General features: G+C 37.2%; 1 protein-coding gene across 5 annotated transcripts in view; it reads left to right on the top strand.

The window, feature by feature from the left end:
• Positions 1-20,810, top strand: part of TEC (tec protein tyrosine kinase) — a 125,297-nt gene extending 104,487 nt beyond the window's left edge. For all 5 annotated transcript variants that reach the window (XM_072620704.1, XM_072620702.1, XM_072620700.1 and 2 more), the window contains 7 exons: positions 3,386-3,460; positions 4,597-4,768; positions 4,860-5,076; positions 16,813-16,877; positions 18,364-18,482; positions 18,568-18,725; positions 19,784-20,810. In XM_072620704.1, the coding sequence (XP_072476805.1) occupies positions 3,386-3,460; positions 4,597-4,768; positions 4,860-5,076; positions 16,813-16,877; positions 18,364-18,482; positions 18,568-18,725; positions 19,784-19,867 (890 nt within the window). In that variant the 3' untranslated portion in view covers positions 19,868-20,810. The remainder of the gene's footprint in view (positions 1-3,385; positions 3,461-4,596; positions 4,769-4,859; positions 5,077-16,812; positions 16,878-18,363; positions 18,483-18,567; positions 18,726-19,783) is intronic.
• The last annotated feature ends 1,904 nt before the right edge of the window (positions 20,811-22,714 follow it).

Below are 22,714 nucleotides of genomic sequence, written 5' to 3'. Positions count from 1 at the left end.
ACAGGATCAAGTTTTAGGGTTAATATTCCAGAAAATGCAATTTTATAATTAAATGTGAAGTATGATTATAATTTATTTAAATTATTTTGAACTTTGAAAATGATTCTTGTATATAATAGCCATCATTTTGCATAGTATATATGTGCATCTGTTTGTGTGTATGTCCATACATATTTGAAAATAGGTAATGCTATTGAGCCCCTAGAAGCCTGACGTGATCTTTTAGGACAGTGAATTATTCTAATATGTGCCTTTTTTACTTTAACCTCCTAATTTATATTATTCATTATTTAATTAGTAGTGTCACTCAGATTTTCCTTTATAATTCCAAGTTCAGCCTGCTTTAAAGTATTCAAATTATTTATAATTAGCAAGAGCATTTGTATATGTCCAATTCATATGCCAAAATTCTTAGCTGAGGAGTAATCATTCTATATTTGTTGGCTGAATTAGGTTCCCCTCAAGTATGGAAAAAAAAAATTTAGCCCACAACTTTGCTTGCACTATTTATTGGTTTAGGAAATCCCTTCTTTATGGATGGTACAAAGGTTAGTGTTAATTAACCTTGTTCAAATCAAATAAAATTTCACTCCCACTATGGAAAAGGTTAATTTAGATAGGAAGGAAGAAATGTGGAGAAGTGATGCATTGAAAATGGGACCAACAAGGAATAAAAATTAATGACAGTCCTCCTTTTCCTAATGCCAAGAGGCCATTTAAATCTACTGAATTTAGTTACTTTGACCATATCCAGTATTCACCAAAGGCTTTGTCATGATCCAATGGTTAAAAGACAGAAATGGATGTGGTTTTATCAGTAGAAGTGATGCTAAAGAGAATACATTGCATCTGCCTTGTCACTGCACCTTTAAGACTGTTGTGTCTTTCCATCTACCTGGCATCAGAATTCTCTTTTATGTGTTATCTTGCTACATTAGACTGTGAGCTCTTCCAGTCAGGGGCTTAGCTATCTATTTTTCCAGTGTTTAGAACAGTGTTGACACATAATAAGAATTTGTGTTTTCTCACAGATGGAGAATTCGTATTCTATTATAATTTAATGTGATCTTATTATGTAAATAAATTTAAATTCTAAGGAAATAAAATTGCATTAATTATATGGGAATCTTCAGTCCAAGAATACCAAAAACATTTCTAATGCATAAATTGCACTGTGTGAATTCACAGACACATGCATGTAATACAACAAATTGTTGGGCATTCTGGCATAGTCCGGGGTACTACTTCAGCTATCCCTTCCATGCTACAACTTTCCCCGTTGTGATTTTGATATATTTTGGGTTGGCATAAGAAATTAAATGGGAATTTTGGGGGTGTTTTGCGGAAGCTGCAGAGGACACAGAGCCTAGGATCAAAAACTTAACCCAAATTTTAAAATAAAGTACTGGAAAGACCCTACAAAAGAAAAAATCCAGACTTTTCCAGTACAAAGAGAGTACCAAAACATTTTATACAGATTTTTCTAGATTGTGGGAACACCGTGCCCCAAACCCCCATGATGTGGAAGGGACAACTGTCTTTAATTGAATAAGGGGATTGTATATGGGCTTCTCTTGGTGCATGCTAAGTGCTTAGGGGCCCCTGGTCTACGTTCTTGGAACCTGGACTAATTCCAAAATATGTCAGGTCAGCCACAGTAACCCAGTTTGAAGGGTGCAAGCTAGAGGTGTCTGAAGGCCTGCATACCAGTGTTTCCATGGCAGGCCGAGGTGTGAAGATCTATGAGGGTTGGCACCATACCTCACCTGAACTTGGTATTACCTCCCATGGCTATTATAATACTCAGTATACAGTGATCATTTAATAAATGTTTGTTGAATTGAACTTCAGGTTCAACACTTTATTCGCCCTTAGTATTTTAAAATTTTAACATGTTTTCTTATTGGGAACTGGGATTCCATATGAGGAGTTATATGGATTGCTATCTTTTGTGTTTGAATACGCTTTTGATGTGAAATATCAGTCGCCTAATTGAAGCCACTTTATTACTATTTGTGATTCTTAGATGACAGGCATATAATTACATACAAAATTATCTAAAAAGTAACCCTTTGCCCTTTATCTTTTATTTCTGCTCTTTTTTTGATATTTTTGTATGTTTTCATCTCTTTTCTGTTTTATTTGTATATCAGTTTCACTGGCTTTATCCATTCCATACAAAATTATTCATTTTGTTGCAGGAGGCAGATATAAAAAAATCTGATGTTTATTTAAATTATCTCCCTTACGAGTAACAAATATTCATTATATATCAAAGTTTTTATGCCTTTCAATGAAAAATATGTCAGGGTATATAATGCATACTAATGATAATTCTTAACTGATAGGTCTAATTTTTGTTTTCTCAAGTGAGAAATCTATCTCAAAATATTGTTATATCATAACCATTGTTAACAGTAAATGCTATGTTCTGTTTTAGAACAGACACAATTAGCACCCTTCTTTCCCAAAACCAACCAATCAACCAAACAGTTTTAACAAGTGATTTTAATCACTTAGGATGAATAAGAATATGAAATTATATTATAAACTCCTTGAGTCTGGGAATGAAAAGGCCTTTTTATGTATTCCTTCTAGTCCCAAGAATTCATTAAATACTTGTCAAATCATTCAAATTTATATAGATAGCACTTTAGAAAATGCAAAGTACTTGTTTATGGTATTGTTCAGTTGTTTCAGTCATGTTTGGCTCTTCTTGACCCCTTTTGGGTTTTTCTTGGGAAATATACTGGAATGGTTTGCCATTTCCTTCTCCAGTTCATTTTACAGGTGAGGAAACTGAGGCAGACAGAGTTAAGTGACTTGTGCAGGATCGTACAGCTAGTAAGTGACTAAAGCTGTATTTGAACGCAGGTCTTCCAGCCTCCAGGCCCTGCACACTACCTACTGTATTACCTAGCTACCCTTTTATATACATGTTCTCATTTAACTGTTGCCACTCTTTTGGTAATGAATACCCCCAAACTTAACTAGGCTGGTTCTTAGCCACATTCACAGTATCTATTGCTAAACTCAAAACCTTTGCAGTTTCTTAGATCTTGCCAGAGTGTGAACTTTGCTGTCCTAGCCTTAGAGAATCCAAGGTCATCTTCACTTTCTGCTGAGGTGTTAAAGTAGGATTTTGTGGAAGAATGCAAATAATATTGACCTCACTTATACATGAGGTAGTTAAGTGCAAAGAAGTTATGGATTGACTAGCCAGGCAGTCATGACCTGAACCCAGACCTTTTGACTTTGTCTAACATTGTACTATATTGTCTCTCAGCAAATAAATAAATGAATGAATAGATGAAAGTGATAATGTAAAGTAATAAAGAGGGTTAGTATTGGATGTTCTATTTTAATTTTTTCTTCTCATCTTAAGGACTTGTCACCAGGCTGCGGTATCCAGTAAGTGCAAAAGGGAAGAATGTGCCAACAACTGCAGGGTTCAGCTATGGTAATATTTCTCTTTATACTTCTTTTGGGCAGCTGATCCCAGAACAAACTCAAGGTGTAAAAAATTCCAAATAGTGAGACTGACCCAGATAAAGCAGGCATCTCTTCTTATACTTAGCAGAATAGAGTGAGAAGATTGTATACGAAACATCAAATCTCTGTTAAGTACAGCTTGCTTTCCTTTTTAAATATATGATTAATACAACACAAGAGCTTTTTAAAAATTTCTTGCCTGCTACTCTGAATTACACTTACCAATATGAATTCAATTTATAGGTCTGAATTTGCTATTTCATGTTTAATATGTTTATAGTAAAGGACATTTTTTCTTCTTTGAGGATGTTAAATGTTAGTATCATATTAGATATTATACAAATTAACACAGTGTCTCTGTTCTTATTGTTGTGCTGTTTGCTCCCAGATGTTTGAGGAAAATGCTGTTTATTAAGTTAATCTTCTTAATTAGAAGCTCCTTGAGGGTAGGAACTATGTTTTTCATCCATGTCTCCCCAGCACCTAGCTCAGTGTATATTCAGTGTAAATTTACATTCATTATTCAGTTATATCTGTCTCTACATGACCCCATAGATTCATTGTCCATTGGATTTTCTTGGTAAAGATGCTAAAGTGATTTGCCATCTTCTTCTTCAGTATGTCCTCATTTTACAGATGAGGAACTGAGGGAAATAAGGGTTAAGTGACTTGGCAGGGTCAGATAGCTAGTAAAGGTTTGAGGCCAAATTTGACCTCCAGACTCCAAGCTCATTGCTCTGTACACTGTACCACCTAGCTGTACGTAGTGAGGATGCAGTTTTGTTTTGCTTGACAAAACTAGCTATTGTTCTGTCCTGTTCTGGAAGTATTTATGTTCATTCAGAGTTCAGCTAGATGGTATGATGTGCTCAGCTTGGAATCAGGAAGATCTGAGTTCAAGTCTTGCCTCAAACACTAACTTGCTGTTTGAGTTTGTCTGAATTCGCAGTCTCAGTTTCTTCATCTATAAAATGGTAGGGTTGGGCTCCATAGTTCCTGAAGTCACTTCTAGCTCAAAGTTTATGATCCTATGATTCTGTTTGGCCCACAGTAACGCCATACTGCAGTCCTCAAATTTTAGTATCTTCTTTCTTTTTCATACAGAGAAATGGGAAATCAACCCCTCTGAACTGACCTTTATGAGGGAATTGGGAAGTGGACTATTTGGGGTAGTCCGGCTTGGCAAATGGCGGGCCCAGTACAAGGTGGCAATTAAAGCTATTCGTGAAGGTGCCATGTGTGAGGAAGACTTCATTGAAGAAGCCAAAGTGATGATGTAAGTCTCAGCCTTTTCTTTTGGCTCTGCTACACATGCTTGTCAGGGAGGATTTTCATGCAATAAGTTTGTTTTTTATTTGTCTTTCTAGGAAACTAACTCACCCAAAATTAGTTCAGCTTTATGGTGTGTGTACTCAACAAAGACCCATTTACATTGTTACGGAGTTCATGGAATGTGGTTGTCTTCTGAACTTCCTTCGACAAAGACATGGTCATTTCAGTAGAGATGTTCTGCTAAGCATGTGTCAGGATGTATGTGAAGGAATGGAGTACCTGGAGAGGAACAGTTTCATTCACAGAGATCTGGTAATTTTATGTCAGCTTCTCAGCCAAACTTTCTGGTGATGAGTAACTCCAAACTTAGCTGGGCTGGTACCTAGCCAGCATTCACAGCATCCATTGCTAAGCTTATCCTCAAAACCCTTGCAGCTTATAGCTTAGGATTCAGCATTAGTGGTGAAACTGTAAGACTATTACAAGGGTTTTTCACTTGGGAATAATTCATTAGAAATAGTTGTAGGCAGTGCTGTGTTTTTTTAAACACTTAAAAAATTTATTTTTATTCTGAATTCAACAAATACCCAATAACGCAGGCATTTCCTTATACTTAGTAGAACAGATTAAGAAGATTGTATATGAAACATCAAATTTCAATTAAGTACAGCTTGCTTTTCTTTTTAAATATATGATTAATTGCATGTGTAACTTCCTTTTTTTAATTAATTTATTTTTAGTTTTCAACATTCATTTCCACAAGATTTTGAGTTCCAAATTTTCTCCCCTTCTCTCCCCTCCCCCCACCCCAAGACACTGTGCATTCTGATTACTCCTTCTCCCAGTCTGCCCTCCCTTCTATCACACCATCCCCTCCCTTATCCCCATCTTTTCCATCTTCTTGTAGGGCAAGGCAGATTTCCATACCCCATTACCTGTACCTCTTATTTCTCAGTTGCATGCAAAAACAATTCTCAACATTTGTTCCTAAAACTTTGAGTTCCAACTTCTCCCCCTTCCTCTCTCCCCACCCATCCCCACTGAGAAGGCAAGCAATTCAATATAGGCTATACATGTGTAGTTGTGCAAAATACTTCCAATAGTCATGTTGTGAAACACTAACTATATATGCCTCTATCCTGTCCTGCTCACCATTTATTCTGTTCTCTTCTGACCTTGTCCTTCCCCAAGAGTGTTAACTTCTAATTGCTCCCTCTTCCCATTTGCCCTCCCTTCCATCATCCCCCTCACCCCACTTACCCTCTTCTCCCCTACTTTCCTGTAGTGTAAGATAAATTTTCATACCAAATTGAGTGTGCATGTTATTCCCTCCTTAAGCCAAATGTGATGAGAGTAAGCTTCACTTTTTCCCTCTCACCTCCCTCCTTTTTCTCTCCATTGAAAAAGCTTTTTCTTGCCTCTTTTATGAGAGATAATTTGTCCCATTCCATTTCTCCCTTTCTCCTCCCAATATATTCCTCACTCAGCCCTTAATTTTATTTTTTTAGATATCATCCCTACCTCTTCAACTCACCCTGTGCCCTCTGTCTATGTCCCTCTAACTACTCAAATACAGAGAAAAGTCTGAAGAGTTACAAATATTAGTTTTCCATGTAGGAATGTAAATGGTTCAACTTCAGTAAGTCCCTTTTTATTTCTCTTTACTGTTTACCTTTTCATGCTTCTCTTGATTTTTGTGTTTGAAAGTCAGATTTTCTTTTCAGCTCTGGTCTTTTCATCAAGAATGCTTAAAAGTCCTCTATTTCATTGAATGACCATTTTTCCCCTGAAGTGTTATACTCACTTTTTCTGAATATATGATTCTTGGTTTTAATCGTAGTTCCTTTGACTTTTGGAATATCATATTCCAAGCCCTTTGATCCCTTAATGTAGAAGCTGCCAGATCTTGTGTTATCCTGATTGTATTTCCATAATACTTGAATTGTTTCTTTCTGTCTGCTTACAATATTTTCTCCTTGACCTGGGAACTCTGGAATTTGGCTACAATATTCCTATGAGTTTTTCTTTTGAGATCTCTTTCAGGAGATGATAGGTGGATTCTTTAAAATATTTATTTTACCCTCTGATTCTAAAATATAAGGGCAGGTTTCCTTGATAATTTCATGAAAGATGATGTCTAGGCTCTTTTTTTGATCATGGCTTTCAGGTAGTCCCATAATTTTTAAATTGTCTCTCCTGAATGCATTTTCCAGGTCAGTTGTTTTTCCAATGAGTTATTTCTATTTTTTCATTCTTTTGAGTTTTTTTTGTAATTTCTTGGTTTCTCATAAAGTCATTAGCTTCCATCTGCTCCATTCTGATTTTTAAAGAACTGTTTTCATCAGTGAGCTTTTGAACCTCCTTTTCCATTTGACTAATTCTGCTTTGTAATGCATTCTTCTCCTCACTGGTTTTTTGAACCTCTTTTGCCATTTGGGTTAGTCTATTTTTAAAGGTGTTATTTTCTTCAACATTTTTTTGGGTCTCCTGTAACAAGCTGTTGACTCGCTTTTCGTGATTTTCTTGCATCCCTCTCATTTCTCTTCCAATTTTTCCTCCACCTCTCTTACTTGATTTTCAAAATCCTTTTTAAGCTCCTCTTCCATGGCCTGAGACCATTGCATATTTTTGTGTGTGGAGGTTTTGGATGTAGAAGTCTTGACTTTGATGTCTTCCTCTGATGGTATGCTTTGTTCTTCCTCATTTGAAAGGATGGAAGAAAATACCTGTTCACCAAGAAAGTAACCTTCTATAGTCTTATTTCTTTTCCCTTTTTTTGGGCATTTTCCCAGCCTGTTACTTGACTTTTGAGTCCTTTGTCAAGTGGAGGGTATACTCTAGGGATCTGCAAGTTCTCAATTCCTCCAAGGTAGCACAATCAAGGGAGAGGAGTAAACTCCTCTCCTGGCCTGCGCTCTGGGCTGGGAGCAACCACAAGCTTTTCTGCCCAGGATCTGTGAGTAGAATTCCCTCTCTAGAACCTCCACTAGCTCCACCACACCAGGGCTTCTCCTCACCCCAGGACCACCACTCAGGGCTGAGACTCAGTTTGGCTGTGATTGCCCCAGAAGATTTAGGGGGAGGGCTCTAAAAATGGACTCTGGGGCTGCTGCCACCCTGGGGCTGGGTCTGGACCTGCTCCCTTCTCACCCAGGTGAGAGAGCTTTCTCACTGTCCTTTGAAGCTGTCGTTGGCATTTGTGGGTTGAGAAATCTGTGAACTGCAGCAACTACCTGTGATTCTGCACCCTGAACCCTGCTCTAGTCTTGTCCCTGCCACACTGCGCGGCTGTGCTCTTCTCTCAGCCTGGTGTGATAGACCTTTCCTGTTGGCCTTTCAGGCTGCTTTGGGCTGGAAATCTCTTTCACTCTCTCCTTTTCTGGCTTCTGCTGCTCTTGAACTTGTTCAGAGTCATTTTTTACAGGCATTTTATGGGCTATAGGGGTAGAGCTACAGCAGGTCTGTGCTTCTACTCTGCCATCTTGGCTCCACCCCCAAATGTGTAACTTTCAAAGATGCCTTGTTTGTCTTCTAGGTGATTCTTTTGGATCTTCTGTTTTATTTTTTATGCATTTAAAAATGGTTGACTAATTCTCTTTTCTTTTGTCTTTTCTTCTTCTTTCCACTCTCCTCCAGTTAAAAAAAAATAAATCCAAAGCTCTTGTAACAAATAGGCATAATCAAACAAGACAAATTCCCACAATGGCCACATCCAAAAATCTACATGAGTAGCATGCTTCATCTGGGATTATGGTTGGTCATTGAAATGATCAGAGTTCTTAAATCTTTCAAGGTAGTGGTGTCTTAGTAGGCTAACTTAACTTCATCACTCATTTCCTTTTTTTTCCATCTTTGTTTCTCAAGTTTTATTTACTATGTTCTTTGAAAACCATTTTTTCTGAGTTGAGTTAAGATTCAGAGCTAAGAGTGACTTAAAGAGGTTTTAGGTGGTCTCCTTCTCCCTCTTGAATCTTATGGAACATAGAGTTCTTTTTGTCCTAAAAAAAATCTCAAGTGAGGTTTCACTCTTATTTTTAAGAATTTGTAGATTAGCCGTGGCACAGTACCATTCAGTGCCCCTGAGGCCGTTGTTGAGACACACTGCCACTCACTTCATGGTCCCATTCTCACTCTTTCATGCTCCCTCTTCTCCCTTCCTGCCCACATGTCTCTGTCTTGGGAGATCTAAAACTTTTGGGGAGTCATGGCAATCTGCTGATGGGCTTTCTCTCAGTCTAATGCTCTTAAATGCATAAAACATACAGAGGAAATCAACTATATTGATATAAAGTTGTAATTTCTTTCCCCATCCAAGTTCACAGACTCCCTGAACCCTATCCATGGACCCATTGGGGGTTCTTGAAACCCACATTATGAACCCATGCCCTATCTCTCCCTCTTTCTTTCATTTCTTCTCTTCTCATTCCCTTTCCCCTTTTTCCTTACCAGTCATTTTACATTCTTCCTCTTATTCCTTTATTTCTTTTTAAGAGCCTCAGATGGTCTTGTTCCTGACTCTTGGGGATAAGGAAATACTGTGACCTCTGAACTAAAACTTTCTGCTTATTCCAGAACTGCAGTTGTCTTACTAATATTTGGTCCTGTTTGAAGATTGATATCCGTTTCCTCTGAATCCACAATCAGGTTAAATGAAGCCCATCTGGGTGTTATCATGTTTAATCCTTTGAACTAATGTTCTTCTTCCTTTTGAAGTTCATAAATTAATGAAAAACAAGTATACACTTGCAAACCAATATTGTCTAGACAGGGAGTATTTTAGTAACAGAAAGAACTGTTCCTTCCTGGTACCATTTGTAGAGATAAGGAGAAAAAATATTACATTTGTTAAATAAATTTCATTTATTGAATACCTACTGTGCAGGTCCCTCTGGTTAGGCGCTAAGGTTGAGAAAGCCAAATAATCATAAAGTTTAGTCTCAGTTCGTTAATTGGTTAGTATTCCTGAATTGCTTCTTTTTTTTCTTTATGGTTTTTTTTTTGTTCCTAGGAATGGCTTGATGAGTGGGGCAGGTGGGGCGGGCGTATACTCAGGAATGAAATGTGATATAAGAACAAAAGACAGCAATAAAAATTCAAAAAAGAAAAGAAAGATGGCTGAGTCCTTGTCCTCAGGGACCGTATGATATTTCCCAAGAGAGAATTGCTGATTGAGACAGTGGTCTATATCTGCAGATATTTGAAAGGTAGTCATGTTGAGAAGAGTCCAGACCTGTTTTGTTTGGACCTAGAGGTTAGAACAAGGAAAAACAGGTGCAAGTTGTAAAAAGAGGTACTAGGTTGCTATATAAGAAATGGCCAACTTTCCCCAGTTGATAATTGGTCAAAGGATATGAACAAGCAGTTTTCAAGCTAAATGTAAATCATATGAGAAAATGCTCTAAATCACTATTGATTAGAGAAATGCAAATTAAAACAACTCTGAGGTACCACATCACACCTATGAGACTGGATAGCATGACAAAACAGGAAGATGACAAATGTGGGGGAGAAGATGTGGGAAAACTGGGACACTCATGCATTGTTGGTGGAGTTATGAACTGACCCAAACGTTCTGGAGAACAATTTGGAGCTATACTCAAATGACTATAAAACTATGCATACCCTTTGGCCCAGCAATACCTCTTCTTGGTTTGTATCCCAAAGAGATCATACAAATGGGAAAATAACCCAAATATACAAAGATATTTATAGCAGCTCTTTTTGTGATAGCCAAAAATTGAAAATTGAGGGGATGCCCATCAACTGGGGAATGGCTAAACAAGTTATCTATGAATATAATGGAATACTATTGTTCCATAAGAAAGGAGAACTTCAGATAAATCTGGACTTACATGAACTGATGCTGAGCGAAGTGAGCAGAACCAGGAGCACATTGTACACAGTAACAGCAACGTGGTGCGATGAGCAACTTTGATAGACTTAGCTTTTCTCAGCAATACGAGGAACTAAGACAGTTCCAAAAGACTCATGATGGAAAATGCCATCCTCATCCAGAGAAAGAACTGTGGAGTCTGAGTGCAGATTGAAGCAGACTATTTTCTCCCTGTCTTTTTTTTTTGTTTCTTCTTTCTCATGGCTTTTCCCTTTGGTTATAGTTCTTTTTTACGACATGACTTATGTGGACATTTGTTTAATGTGATTATTCATGTATATTCTGCATCATATTGGATGCCATCTTGGGGAAGAGAGGGAGGGGGAGAAAATTTAGAACTCAGTCTTATAGAAATGAATGTTGAAAAACTAAAAACAAGTAAATAAGTAAAATTTTGAGTCAAGAAATGACCAAAATTAAAGCTACCTAAAAGTGGAATAGTGAGTTCTCCCTTATTCAGGGGGTTAAGACTCCTTGATCCCTTGGCATACACGCGGTCAGGTATGTTACAGAGAGATTTCTTAGTCAGGTACCAGTTGGACACAATAACCTCTCAGTTTACACTTCTGAGATTCTGGGAATTAGGCCAAATATTTTCTCTTTGAGGCGGCTAGGAGGCATGGTTACATTTCTGCTTTCAGGAATATTTCATTTTGGTACGTTGAACATTTGGGTTCCATGTTTCTCTTTGTGTGATTGTATCTGCTGCATCTCGGAATAACTGGAAAATGCATCATGTGATGCTGCAGCTGTGTCCATAAACCTTATTGGGGAAAGGCAATTCCTTTCTTTCACTGAGTCACTTAATCACAGGTAAACTCTGTGCAATAAATGGTGCCATATGCTGACATATTGAGCAACTAGCACTGATATTGGACTTTGGATCTTTGACAAATCTTAGAAACAAACTGGAAGTGACAAAGCTTTGCTGAAAATATTCTGATTATTCTGTGAATATAGACTCAAGGTTAGAGGGTAATGTTTCTGTGTTATAAAGTTCCTATCCTACTCACTGTGCTATATTGTTCTCTCTCTTCCCAGTCACTCAGAGTTATCTGGGGAACAGTTTGGGGGTGGGGGGTAAGGAGGCATAGTATAAAAACAAAGAGGCCAAGTTTGAAAGTGAAGAATGGGAAATGGAATCAAAGAATTGTTTCTGAGCGTAATTTAAGTCTTTATCTTTACTGCTTTCCAGCCTAAAGTTTTCAGAGTGATTTTGATCTGAAAACAAATTCATAAATATAAAACCACCCCATTCAGATTTTGTAAAAACATGTTCTGATTTCAAGGATTCTTGAAATGTAGGTCAAAATATTTATAGCAGCATTTTCGAGAGTAGCAAAGAACTATAAAAAATAGCTACCCATCATTTGGAGAATGGCTAAACAAACCATGATACATGCATATAACAGAATATTGTTGAGAAGTATGAAATAATGAACAAGCCGAACATGAAAAGACTGACATGAACCTGATCCAAAGTGAAGTAGGCAAAACCAGGAAAATATACATGACTACAACAGTGTTCAGTTTCAGGCAAAGGAATAATAAATTAATCAAAATAAAAAAAGGAAACCTATATAACAATTTTGTTCTATATCTGAAAGGAATAGCAAATTCTGAATAGTAGATTTGCAGTTTCATGTATGATCATTTTTTTTATTATACTATATTATGGAAATGCTTATTTTATTCCATAAATTAAAAATCAAATATGTAAAAAAGAAATGAAATGAGAAATTAAAAAAACCTGAGTGCTTCAATTTATAGTGATCAAACTTGATCCCAAAGAACATCTACAATATGGCACCTTCCCCCAAATCTTTTCAGAGATGGAAGACCATGGGTGTGGGTTACTGTATATAACATAAGTTTTTTTTGGTATGTAGTTTAGTTTTTCAGAACTTTTAAAATATTTTTGTCTTTTGTTATATGGGGGAGAAATACAGTGAGAAATGTACATGATGGAAAAGCAAAATATATTAATAACAACATTATATATATATTTTTTTAATTTAGAAGTTAGATATTAGTGTAGGAATCTTATTATCATCTTACCAGGAAAGGCTTTATGGGGTTTCTCCCTTGACATTTCTCTTAGGCAACAAAATAATTTAGGGCTTGATCAAGACTCCAAAATAAAGTTAAACAAAACAAAACCAGAATCCTATAACAAACAATTTTTTTTTATTGATTTATGTGTTTTCAGCTTAAACAATCACTTCCATAAGTTTTAAATTTTCTCCCCCTCCCTCCTCAAGACAGCATGTAATCTTATATGGATTCTACACATACATTCTTATTAAATTATTTTTATTTAAACTTATTAAACTAATTTTAATTTATTTAATTTATTTTAATAAATTAAATTTAATAATAAATAAATCTAATAATAAATTTTAATAAGAATAAATAATAAAATGTATTTTATATAAATATATTATTTTTATATATAATATAAATAATAAACAATAAAATAAAAATAAATAATAAATTATAAAATTTAATAAAAATAATAAATTTAATAATAAAAATGTAAACTTAGTAAACTGAAATTAATTTAATTAATTTAATTATTCAATTTTATTTAAACTTATTAAACTAATTTTCTCATTAGTCATGTTGCATAGAAGAATTAAAATGAATGGGAGAAACCACAAGAAAAGACCAAACAAAGCAAAACATATCAAAGGGAAAAATAGTCTACTTCATTCTGCGTTCCTATTCTATAGTTCTTTCTCTGGATGTAGATGGCATTTTGCATCATGAGTCCTTTGGAAATGTTTTAGGTGCTTGCATTGCTGTGAAGGGCTATCAGAAACAATATTCACACACTGTGCAATGTTCTCTTGCTTCTTCTCATTTCACTCAGAATCAATTCATATAAGTCTTTCCAGGTTTTTCTGAAGTCCACCTGCTTGTAATTTCTTATGGCACAACAGTATTCCATTACATTCATATACCACAACTGTCCAGGCATTCTCCAGTTGATGGGCACTCCCTTGGTATCCAGTTTTTGGCCACCACAAAAAGAGCTATTATTAATATTTCTGTACATGTGGGTCCTTTTCCCATTTTTATGACCTCTTTGGGATAGAGCCCTAGAAGTAATATTGCTGGGTCAAAGGGTATGAACATTTTTGTAGCCGTTTGGACATAGTTCCAAATTGCTCTCTCGAATGGTTGAATCAGTTTACAGCTGCACCAAGGTTGAATTAGTCTTCCAGCTCTCCCATATCTTCTCCAACATTTATATCATTTTTCTCTTTTGTCATGTTAGCCAATCTGATAGGTTTGATGTGGTACCTCAGTGTTGTTTTGATTTGCATATCTCTAATCAATAGTGATTTAGAGCATTTTTTTCATATGACTGTGAATATCTTTAATTTCTTCCTCTGAAAACTTTGACCAGTTATCAATTAGGGAATGGCTTGTATTTTTGTAAATTTGACTTAGTTCTCTATATATTTTAGAAATGAGGCCTTTATCACAGATACTAGTTGTAAAAATTCTTTCCCAGTTTTCTGCTTCCCTCCTAATCTTGGTTCCCTTGGCTTTGTTTGTGCAAAAACTTTTCAATTCAATGTAATCAAAATTATCCATTTGGTGTTTTATAATGTTCTCTATCTCCTGTTTCATCATAAATTTCCCCATTCTTCATAAATCTAACAAACTATTCCTTGCCTTCCTAGTTTGTTTTTAGTATCAACCTTTGTACCTAGATCATGACCCGTTTGGACTTTATTCTAGTGTACTGTGTCAGGCATTGCTCTATCCCCAGTTTCTGCCATATTATCATTCAGTTTTCCCATCAGTTTTTGTCAAACAGTGGAGTTCTCATGCCGAACCTGGGGTCCTTGGGTTTATCAAACAGTAAACTGCTGTAACCATTGACTACTGTGTACCTAACCTATTCCACTGATTTACCTCTCTAACAAAGAATTTTTTTTAAAATGTATTTTGTAAATTAAGGCTTTCTGGTATCTCCCTTGATAAAATAACTTTCCCTCTAATTATTACCATCAACAGATTTGTGTTCTTGGCCAGATTCTCATTTTGATATGTGCTAGAAGAGAATTCATTTCATTGGAGGAACAAACTTTAGCTAAATAGAAAAATAAATGCATCTTAGTTAATACATAGTTCTCCAGAAAATTCCATATGTATGATGATGATTTTTTGATGGAAATATTGAACATAAAATTAATAATGTTCATATAGAAAAATGGGGCCTGGAGAAGGGAGGAAATGAGTACATTTTTGGTTACCTCATCACCCGTCTTTTTATGCTCTTTCCCTGCCTCTCCACCCACCGTTTTGCTCTATGTTAATTGATTCTTATAGAAATGTAATTTATGTAGCACCAGATTTTCTGACTTTTATAGGTTAGAATGAGTCCTTCTGTGAGAAATTTGGGACCACGAGGACCAAAATTGGTCCTAAAGTTGTTTGTATGTCATAGGGCAAGAAGGATGGATATGAATTTAACCTGACTGACGTAGAAAGTTACCAGAACAACTGGACCTTTTAGCATCCTGTGTCTTAGAGTAAGACCTCTGTCAACTATGGGCACCTAATCCAAACAAGCCACTCCCTCTGCACTCACCTTCAGTTCTATTAAGTAAGAAGAGTTTTGTAAGCGTTTTTCAATTGAAGTTCAAGTTGCTATTGTCAGTTCAGAGGAAAAGAGCTATGTTTTGAAATATGAAACTGTAAAGAAAATGCTTCCTGGAAATGGTTTTCTGTATAGGAAAGAACTCAGACATAGAAACAGGAGTCATGCATTCAAGTTGCTCATCTGCTGCTGACTGTGACCTTAGGCAGGTCATTGACCCATCCTGAAACTTAGTTTCCTCCCCTGAAAACCTGGGAAGTTAGATTGACCTCTTCTATGCCAGTTTTAAGATTGACTGATTAATGGTATTAATCTACATTGTTTCTAACACCCTTTAATCGAGCTATTTCCTCCATTCAATGATTCTCAAACTGTTTTTATTTATGGCAAAGTATTCTTTGTTGTGAGGAATCTACACATTGAGTATTTAAGTTGGCAACACTGAGAGTAGATGGAGACTTTAAGGCATACAATTTGTTTTCCTTAAGAGATGTCATTTTTGTTAGGTTCTTTGCAAGTGTTTTGATGTTGGTGCATAATGTAATAGATAAGTTTTGTTTATTCAGGAAATATTCTACTTATCATACTATGTATGCTTGTAAAGCAAAATTTATGTTAAAACAAAATTTCTTACAAATTTTCTTTTATCTGCAATTATATAATTTATAACACATCTAGTAAAACTCATTGAGTCATAGATTTAGACCTAGAAAGGACCTTATTAAGTCTGCTCCCTTCCCAGCTTTATAGATAAGTAAATTGTGGCCCAGAAAAATAAATTGACTGACACAGCTAGTAAGTGTCTGAGGCATCACACATATCCATGTGTGACTCCCAAGTCCTGCGATCTATCACACATATTCTCCTTCTCCAGCTCATCCTTTGATGACCACTGCCTTAAATGTTATAATGCCCATGGAATGAGTAGATAGATATAAATGAGAAGAACCAGCATTGATTTTTTCATTCAAACTTCCACTGAAAATATGATGGCGATTAAATGCACATTGGTTTTACATGGTACTTTCAATTTGACTGCCTTGGAGCTGGGGTGGTTGCTTCAACTATGTTGTGGTTAGTCACGACAAGGAACATTGAGCAAAGTAAGGAACCACCTGTCTGTGGCTCAGCTATTATACTTCCAAAAATCAAAACATAAAGTCCTGTAGACCTACCCATAGTGAGAATCAAGCTTAATGACCGTAATTTCAAGATACAGTAGCAGTAGAAGGATCTGACAATGTAATGAAAATAATGCTGAAAGGAAAGAGTCTGGACTAACTGCCTGACCTGGCTCTAGGGTGGATGTTGAAACCTGAGAAAGGTGATAAAGAAAGTCAAATTCTGTATTTATGATTTACCAGGTGAATGTTCCTCATCAGATATAACTAGTTCTGTGACCAGTCATTATGCCAAAAATCTATCGTGCTTTTTCCTTTTTGGCAAACTTTGGGCTATACCAAGTAGAGCTGAAATGATCATGAGGTTTCATGGTAGAGTTTCTTTTTAGCTAATATAGCATCATACTTTTGTTTTGCAGGCTGCGAGGAATTGTTTAGTGAATGAGTCAGGAGTTGTGAAAGTGTCTGACTTTGGAATGGCAAGGTAGGAGTGAGTTTGAATGAATGTTTTCTCTAAATAAAATGTGGTATGGGAACATCTTTTTACTTGGAAATACAAAATACACCTAACTTCGGTATTTGGTAGAAAAAACACTGGAGCATGGATCAAATGAGTTAAAATGCAAAGCATTTTGCAAAACTTAAGCACTATGATGCTATGATGATAATGATGATGATTATGTATTTCACTTGGAATCAGAAGACCTCTGTTTCTGTCCTTTTTCTGCTGCATTATTAACTGTGGGTCTTTGGGAAAGCTATGCAACCTTTATTTCCTCATCTGTAAGATGGAAGTAATAACTTCCATCACCCTTTTTTATAGCATTATTAGCAGGGTCAGATAAGGTCATGTATATATAAAACACACACATATATTTTATATAGATAAACAGATAGATATATGGAGACACAGAGATAGAGACACACACACACACACACACACACAAATTAGAGAATGGGGGAAAGGTGGATATGTTTGTAGACAAGAAGCCAGTAGATAAAGGAAGATTGGAGATGAGCAAGATGGGGAGAGGAGTGGATAACCTGACAACCTCCTGGAGGAGAGTGTTGGGCATGGGATCAAAGGTTCTTGTAGAGAAGTTGGTTTTACTATGGTGAAGAGCCACCTATTCATCAGTGGCTTGAGATTAGAAGGTTATATAGAGGATTTGGAGTGGGGGATATGAAGTTGAAGAGAAGAGGGAGCTCATAGTGGATGCTTTCTATTTTCTCATTCAAGTGTGAGGTGAAGTCATCCTCTGAGAAACAGCTTGAGAAATGAAGATTTGGAACAACTGCTATAAGCATTGTGATAGAGAATACATCGGGGAGGAATAAAAGGATTCTGGTAGTTATTTGGTAGAATCAGTAATCATAAGAAATGTCTTCACAGGTCTTCCCAGATACCACAGGAGATTAATTATTATACTCCGTTATAAATGTTCTTTAATTACGAATTGGCCTCATGGTGCTAACTACCCTGAACCACTAGATGGTAGTATATCTCATTAAAGGCTTTGCAGCCCCTTTCTTTTCTGAGACCTCATTATAGTGTTATTTTCATAGAAATCTGCTTAAAAGGCTAAGTCTTGAGTGCATCTTCTGGAGGCAAATGTTTATCTTATCCTAACTTTAGAATCATAGAACCGTAGAGCTAGAAGGGACTTGAGAGATCATCTATTATAATTCTCTCATTTTACAAATGAGGAAATTGAGGTCCAGTGGATGTTGATATAATTTACCTGCCAAAGGTTGGCTTTTAGTAGCAGAACCAAGACTTAGAGTCTTTAGACACAGGCCCTTTTGACTTATATTTTGGTGTTCTTTTTCTGTGTGCTAGGTACTTCCTATAAAACATATTCATATTACCATAATGCTGTGTAAAGTAGTGCCTCAGATCAAGTCATGAGAGCACACATCATTGTTCAGAATGGAATATGTAATGTGAGTTCTTGATACATTCATTGTAGATATGTCTTGGATGACCAGTATACCAGTTCTTCAGGTGCCAAGTTTCCAGTGAAGTGGTGTCCACCAGAAGTTTTTAATTACTGTCGATTTAGCAGCAAGTCAGATGTTTGGTCATTTGGTAAGCCCCTTTTTCGTGATTTCTTCAAGACCATTTTGCGGAAGAACTTCCCAAAGGTAACTTTGTGATTTGTGTCCATTTCCAGGTGTCTTGATGTGGGAAGTATTCACCGAGGGTCGAATGCCTTTCGAGAAAAATGCCAACTTTGAGGTAGTAACGATGGTTAGCCATGGCCACAGGCTTTACCGGCCAAAATTGGCTTCCAGATATGTTTATGAAGTAATGCTGAGTTGTTGGCATGAGGTATGTTTTTTTCCCCTATATATTTGTTTTAAATCTCTAGAAAGATTCAGTTGTGCGTAAGGTTTTGTTGGGTGGCAGGGGCTCATCATTTTATAGGCTTTTCTGCTGATAGACATTTAGTAATTTCTCATAGCCTGTTCAAATGAATTTCAAGTATTTACTGTCAAGTCTGCACCAGGAGGGAAGGTTAGTTTGGCTATGACTTAGAATAGGCAGTTCTTGTTTCCATAACTCTTTTCCAACAACTCTCTAGCACTTAGTAGTAGATAAGTCACACGGAGTCACATAACTAGTAAGTATCAAAAATGGATTTTGAACTCAGATCTTCTGGACGCTAAGCCCAGTTACTCTATCTACTTTGCTATGCTCCCTCTGGAAGAGGTAAACAATTTGCTCAGCTCTGATTCAGAGCTACTGTCTCACTCCCTACTTAGGTATGCTTGCTACAGGGAACTGGGCCACACTTAATTAGCAAGGGTGCTCTGGGAGTAATTCATGCCATAGGAGTGTTATGACTCTAGGGTTGCCCATGCATGTGGAACAAGACTTTATCCAGAAAATAGGGAGTTGGGGTTGATTTCTCATATCCTCTTGGGAATTGCTTGGTCCCAGCTGTGATATCAAACCAGTTGGGCAACTTAGCAGGTAGCTGGATGGGATATCTCTCTAGCCCTCAAAATACATAGATTAGTTCATATTGCAGAGCATCTGCCAGTAAATATGTGGGAATTGCTTAGCTGATAGCTGTGCTATGTAGGATAGATTGGAGGAAGGAAACTTGACCTGGGTGATAGGAGGGAGTCATTTATAGGTGAATGATATGATGGTGTTTTGGGATTATTAGTCTGACTGTGGTGTGCAGAATGGATTAAAGGAAGGAAAGGAATGGAGGTGGGGATTAGTTAAAAAACCTTCAGAATAATCTGAGCATGTTGTAGTTAGTGAGGGCTGCACTGTTAGCATGTCACATTACAGAAATCAAGCAAAGATAAATTAGTTTTCGAATGTATTTAAGTATCAAAATTTTATTTTTGTTTGTTTGGGTTTTTTTGACACAGAAACCAGAGGGAAGACCATCATTTGAACAGTTGCTACGCACAATAGATGAACTAGTAGAATGTGAAGAAACTTTTGGAAGATAAATGGTGCTATAACTGGCAGATCCCTAATACCGGAGCACAAGGAAAAATGGTGCCTTGTGCAGAACTTTTAATTTATTTTGCACATGGCTAAACAGCTTATTTGTTTATTCTGTAAACACTCTAGGTCTTTACTTGAGGAGCATGCACAGCACCAGCAATGTGGCTTATTCTCCAATTCCAGCCTCAAAGATAGGAACTACAAAATACAAAAAGACAGCTCTTCAAAGACAGGCACTTCTGGGGTGACGTGTTCCTGTGTCCATTGGAAGAAGCCGTTGGTACCAATGGTAACAATGGAGGTTCAGGATCAACCAGGAATAGAAATGGTGCTGTGAGCCAGAGGAATGCCCTACTAGCTTCTCTCCTCATTGCTTTGTCAGACTTGAAGCCAGAACCTCATCCTGATAATAGTCATGGAAAGAGCCCAAAACATACATGTCACCATCTTTGGGGTCATTTTCAATATTATTAATCATTTGTCAGTACTTAGGTGATGTTGTATGGCTGCAAGTGATGGATTAACCCATTCTTCAAAGAATTAATGTTGTATGTCATCTGAATGCAATGCAGAGACACGTAGTAGGCATGAGCAGGCAGAAATATAGTGTTACTGAGGAGTTGTATAGAATGTTTTCAGAACCAGTCACATAGAAAGAATGAAGAATGGGGAACCTTTCCACTCGCTTGGCTTCTCTTCAGTGTCGGGAGATTCTAGAAGAATGTTGGGTGTGACCCTATGAGAAAATTCACTGAGAGAATATGAACAAGAGATGGAGGAGAAGAAGGCACCAGTGGGTTGTAGTCTGCACTATGGAAGGGACTATCCACATTGATAAGATCACAGGTCCATCCAAGTATTGTGTGTTATTACAATCCAAATGATTTGCATGTTGTATGTATTGTAAATATATGCATATACATAAAGCTATATATTTATAAGAAATGTGAGTTCTCTTTTGATTTAAAACCAAACGAATATCTTTTTACAGTTTCACTGCTTCCACGTCCCCAAGATGCACCATTTCTCCCTCTTCCCCTGGAAGCACAGGTGAAAGTAGCATTATTAACATCATCCACTGCTTCCTGGGTTTCCATTCTAGCACCAGGTATTGTGAGAGATACAAAGAAGTAGAAGACTTGGTCCCTGCCCCTAAGGGCCTTCCCTTCGTCTCTGCCTTCCCTCCTGCTCTCATATCCTTCTCCTTTTTACTGCTGAATTCTTGGGGTCCTCTACATTTGCTATTTCTGTTTCTTCAATCCACACTCTTAAATCCCTTGCAATCCTCTTTCCAACTTCATCCTTCTACTGAGGCTGCTTTCTCAAAGATTGTCAGTGATCTCTGCTAAATCTAGTGGTCTTTTTTCATCTTGATGTTTCACAGCTTGGTTAACTCTCTATGTTAACCTGAAACTAGTCCCCCCCTTCCGTCCTCCAGGATACTGTTTTCCTTGATTTCTATGACATGGTTCTCGCCTGTGTTTTTTTCCTACCTGTTTGCTTGTGCCTTCTCATTCTCTTCTGCTTGTTTTTCATCCATGTCTTACCCCCGAAGCATATTTATAACCTTGGTTTTGTCCCGAACCCTGTTCTCTTCTCTCTACACTCTCCCCCTTGCTTATCTCATGTGCTCCCTTGAGTTCAAGTATCAATTCCAGACAGCTGACACTCTCTCTCTCTCTCTCTCTCTGTCTCTCTCTCTCACTCTCACACACACACACACACACACACACACTGACACACACACACACACTCTCACACACACACACACACTCTCACGCACACACACACACACACTCACATACACACACACACACACACTCTCACACACACACACACTCTCACACACACACACTCTCACTCACACACACACACACTCTCACGCACACACACACACACACACTCTCACACACACTCACATACACACACACTCACACACACACTCACATACACACACACACTCACATACACACACACACATTCTCACACACACACACACACACACACACACTCTCACATACACCCACACACACTCACACACACATCCAACACTTCCCCTACCGCAGTACCTTGAGTTTTAATCTTCCCCTAATAAAATGTTTGTCTTTTTCCGTTAAAATATAAACTGCTTGAGGTCCGGGAACGTCTTCTTGTTTGTGTTTGTATCCTCAGCACTTGGCACAGTGATTGACGTATATATATATGTGTGTGTAATGCTTGTTTCCTCCCTTGTTGGGTTTTTCTTTCCAGTCCTATATCACTGACTGCCTGCTGGGTGTCTCCACATGACTCATTAGTAACCCTCCCAGTTCATAAAAGCAGTTTAGGGACCTAATAGTGGTTTTCCTAAAAGAGTCAGACAGGCCAGTCATGCATAAAATTATAGGCCTTTATTAAGATGTATTTTAACTCAGTCAACAGGCTTATAACGTGCCTACTCTGGGCTGAGTCCTGTGCTAAGTGCTGGAGATAAAAGGAAAAAAAAAGAAATAATCCCTGCTCTTAAAGAACTCACATGCTGTTAGCAGAAGACTCAAGGCCTAAAGTGAGACATCTAGGACTGAGTATAAGAGAAAAGTCAGAGCAACTGGCAATACAGCCTCCTTGACTACCACTTACTCTATTGAACTTTCCCATACCAATCCTCCAAGGCCCCAACTCCAGCTGGAGTACTTTGTCTAGATCTCACTGTCTACCTTGTATCATACTTTTGTGTGTGTGTATACATGTCATACTTGCCCAAAAAGTTGTAAGCCCCTTGAGAGCATGAACTGTCATTTTTATCTGTGGATTAACACAATAACCTGCACATGGTAAGTGTTTGGTAAATGTTGAATTGTTTTGAAAGG

Source organism: Notamacropus eugenii, chromosome 6, assembly GCF_028372415.1.
Source record: "Notamacropus eugenii isolate mMacEug1 chromosome 6, mMacEug1.pri_v2, whole genome shotgun sequence".
Classification (NCBI taxonomy): domain Eukaryota; kingdom Metazoa; phylum Chordata; class Mammalia; order Diprotodontia; family Macropodidae; genus Notamacropus; species Notamacropus eugenii.
Note: the sequence above shows the minus strand (reverse complement) of the source record. Positions and strands in the feature narration are given on the sequence as shown.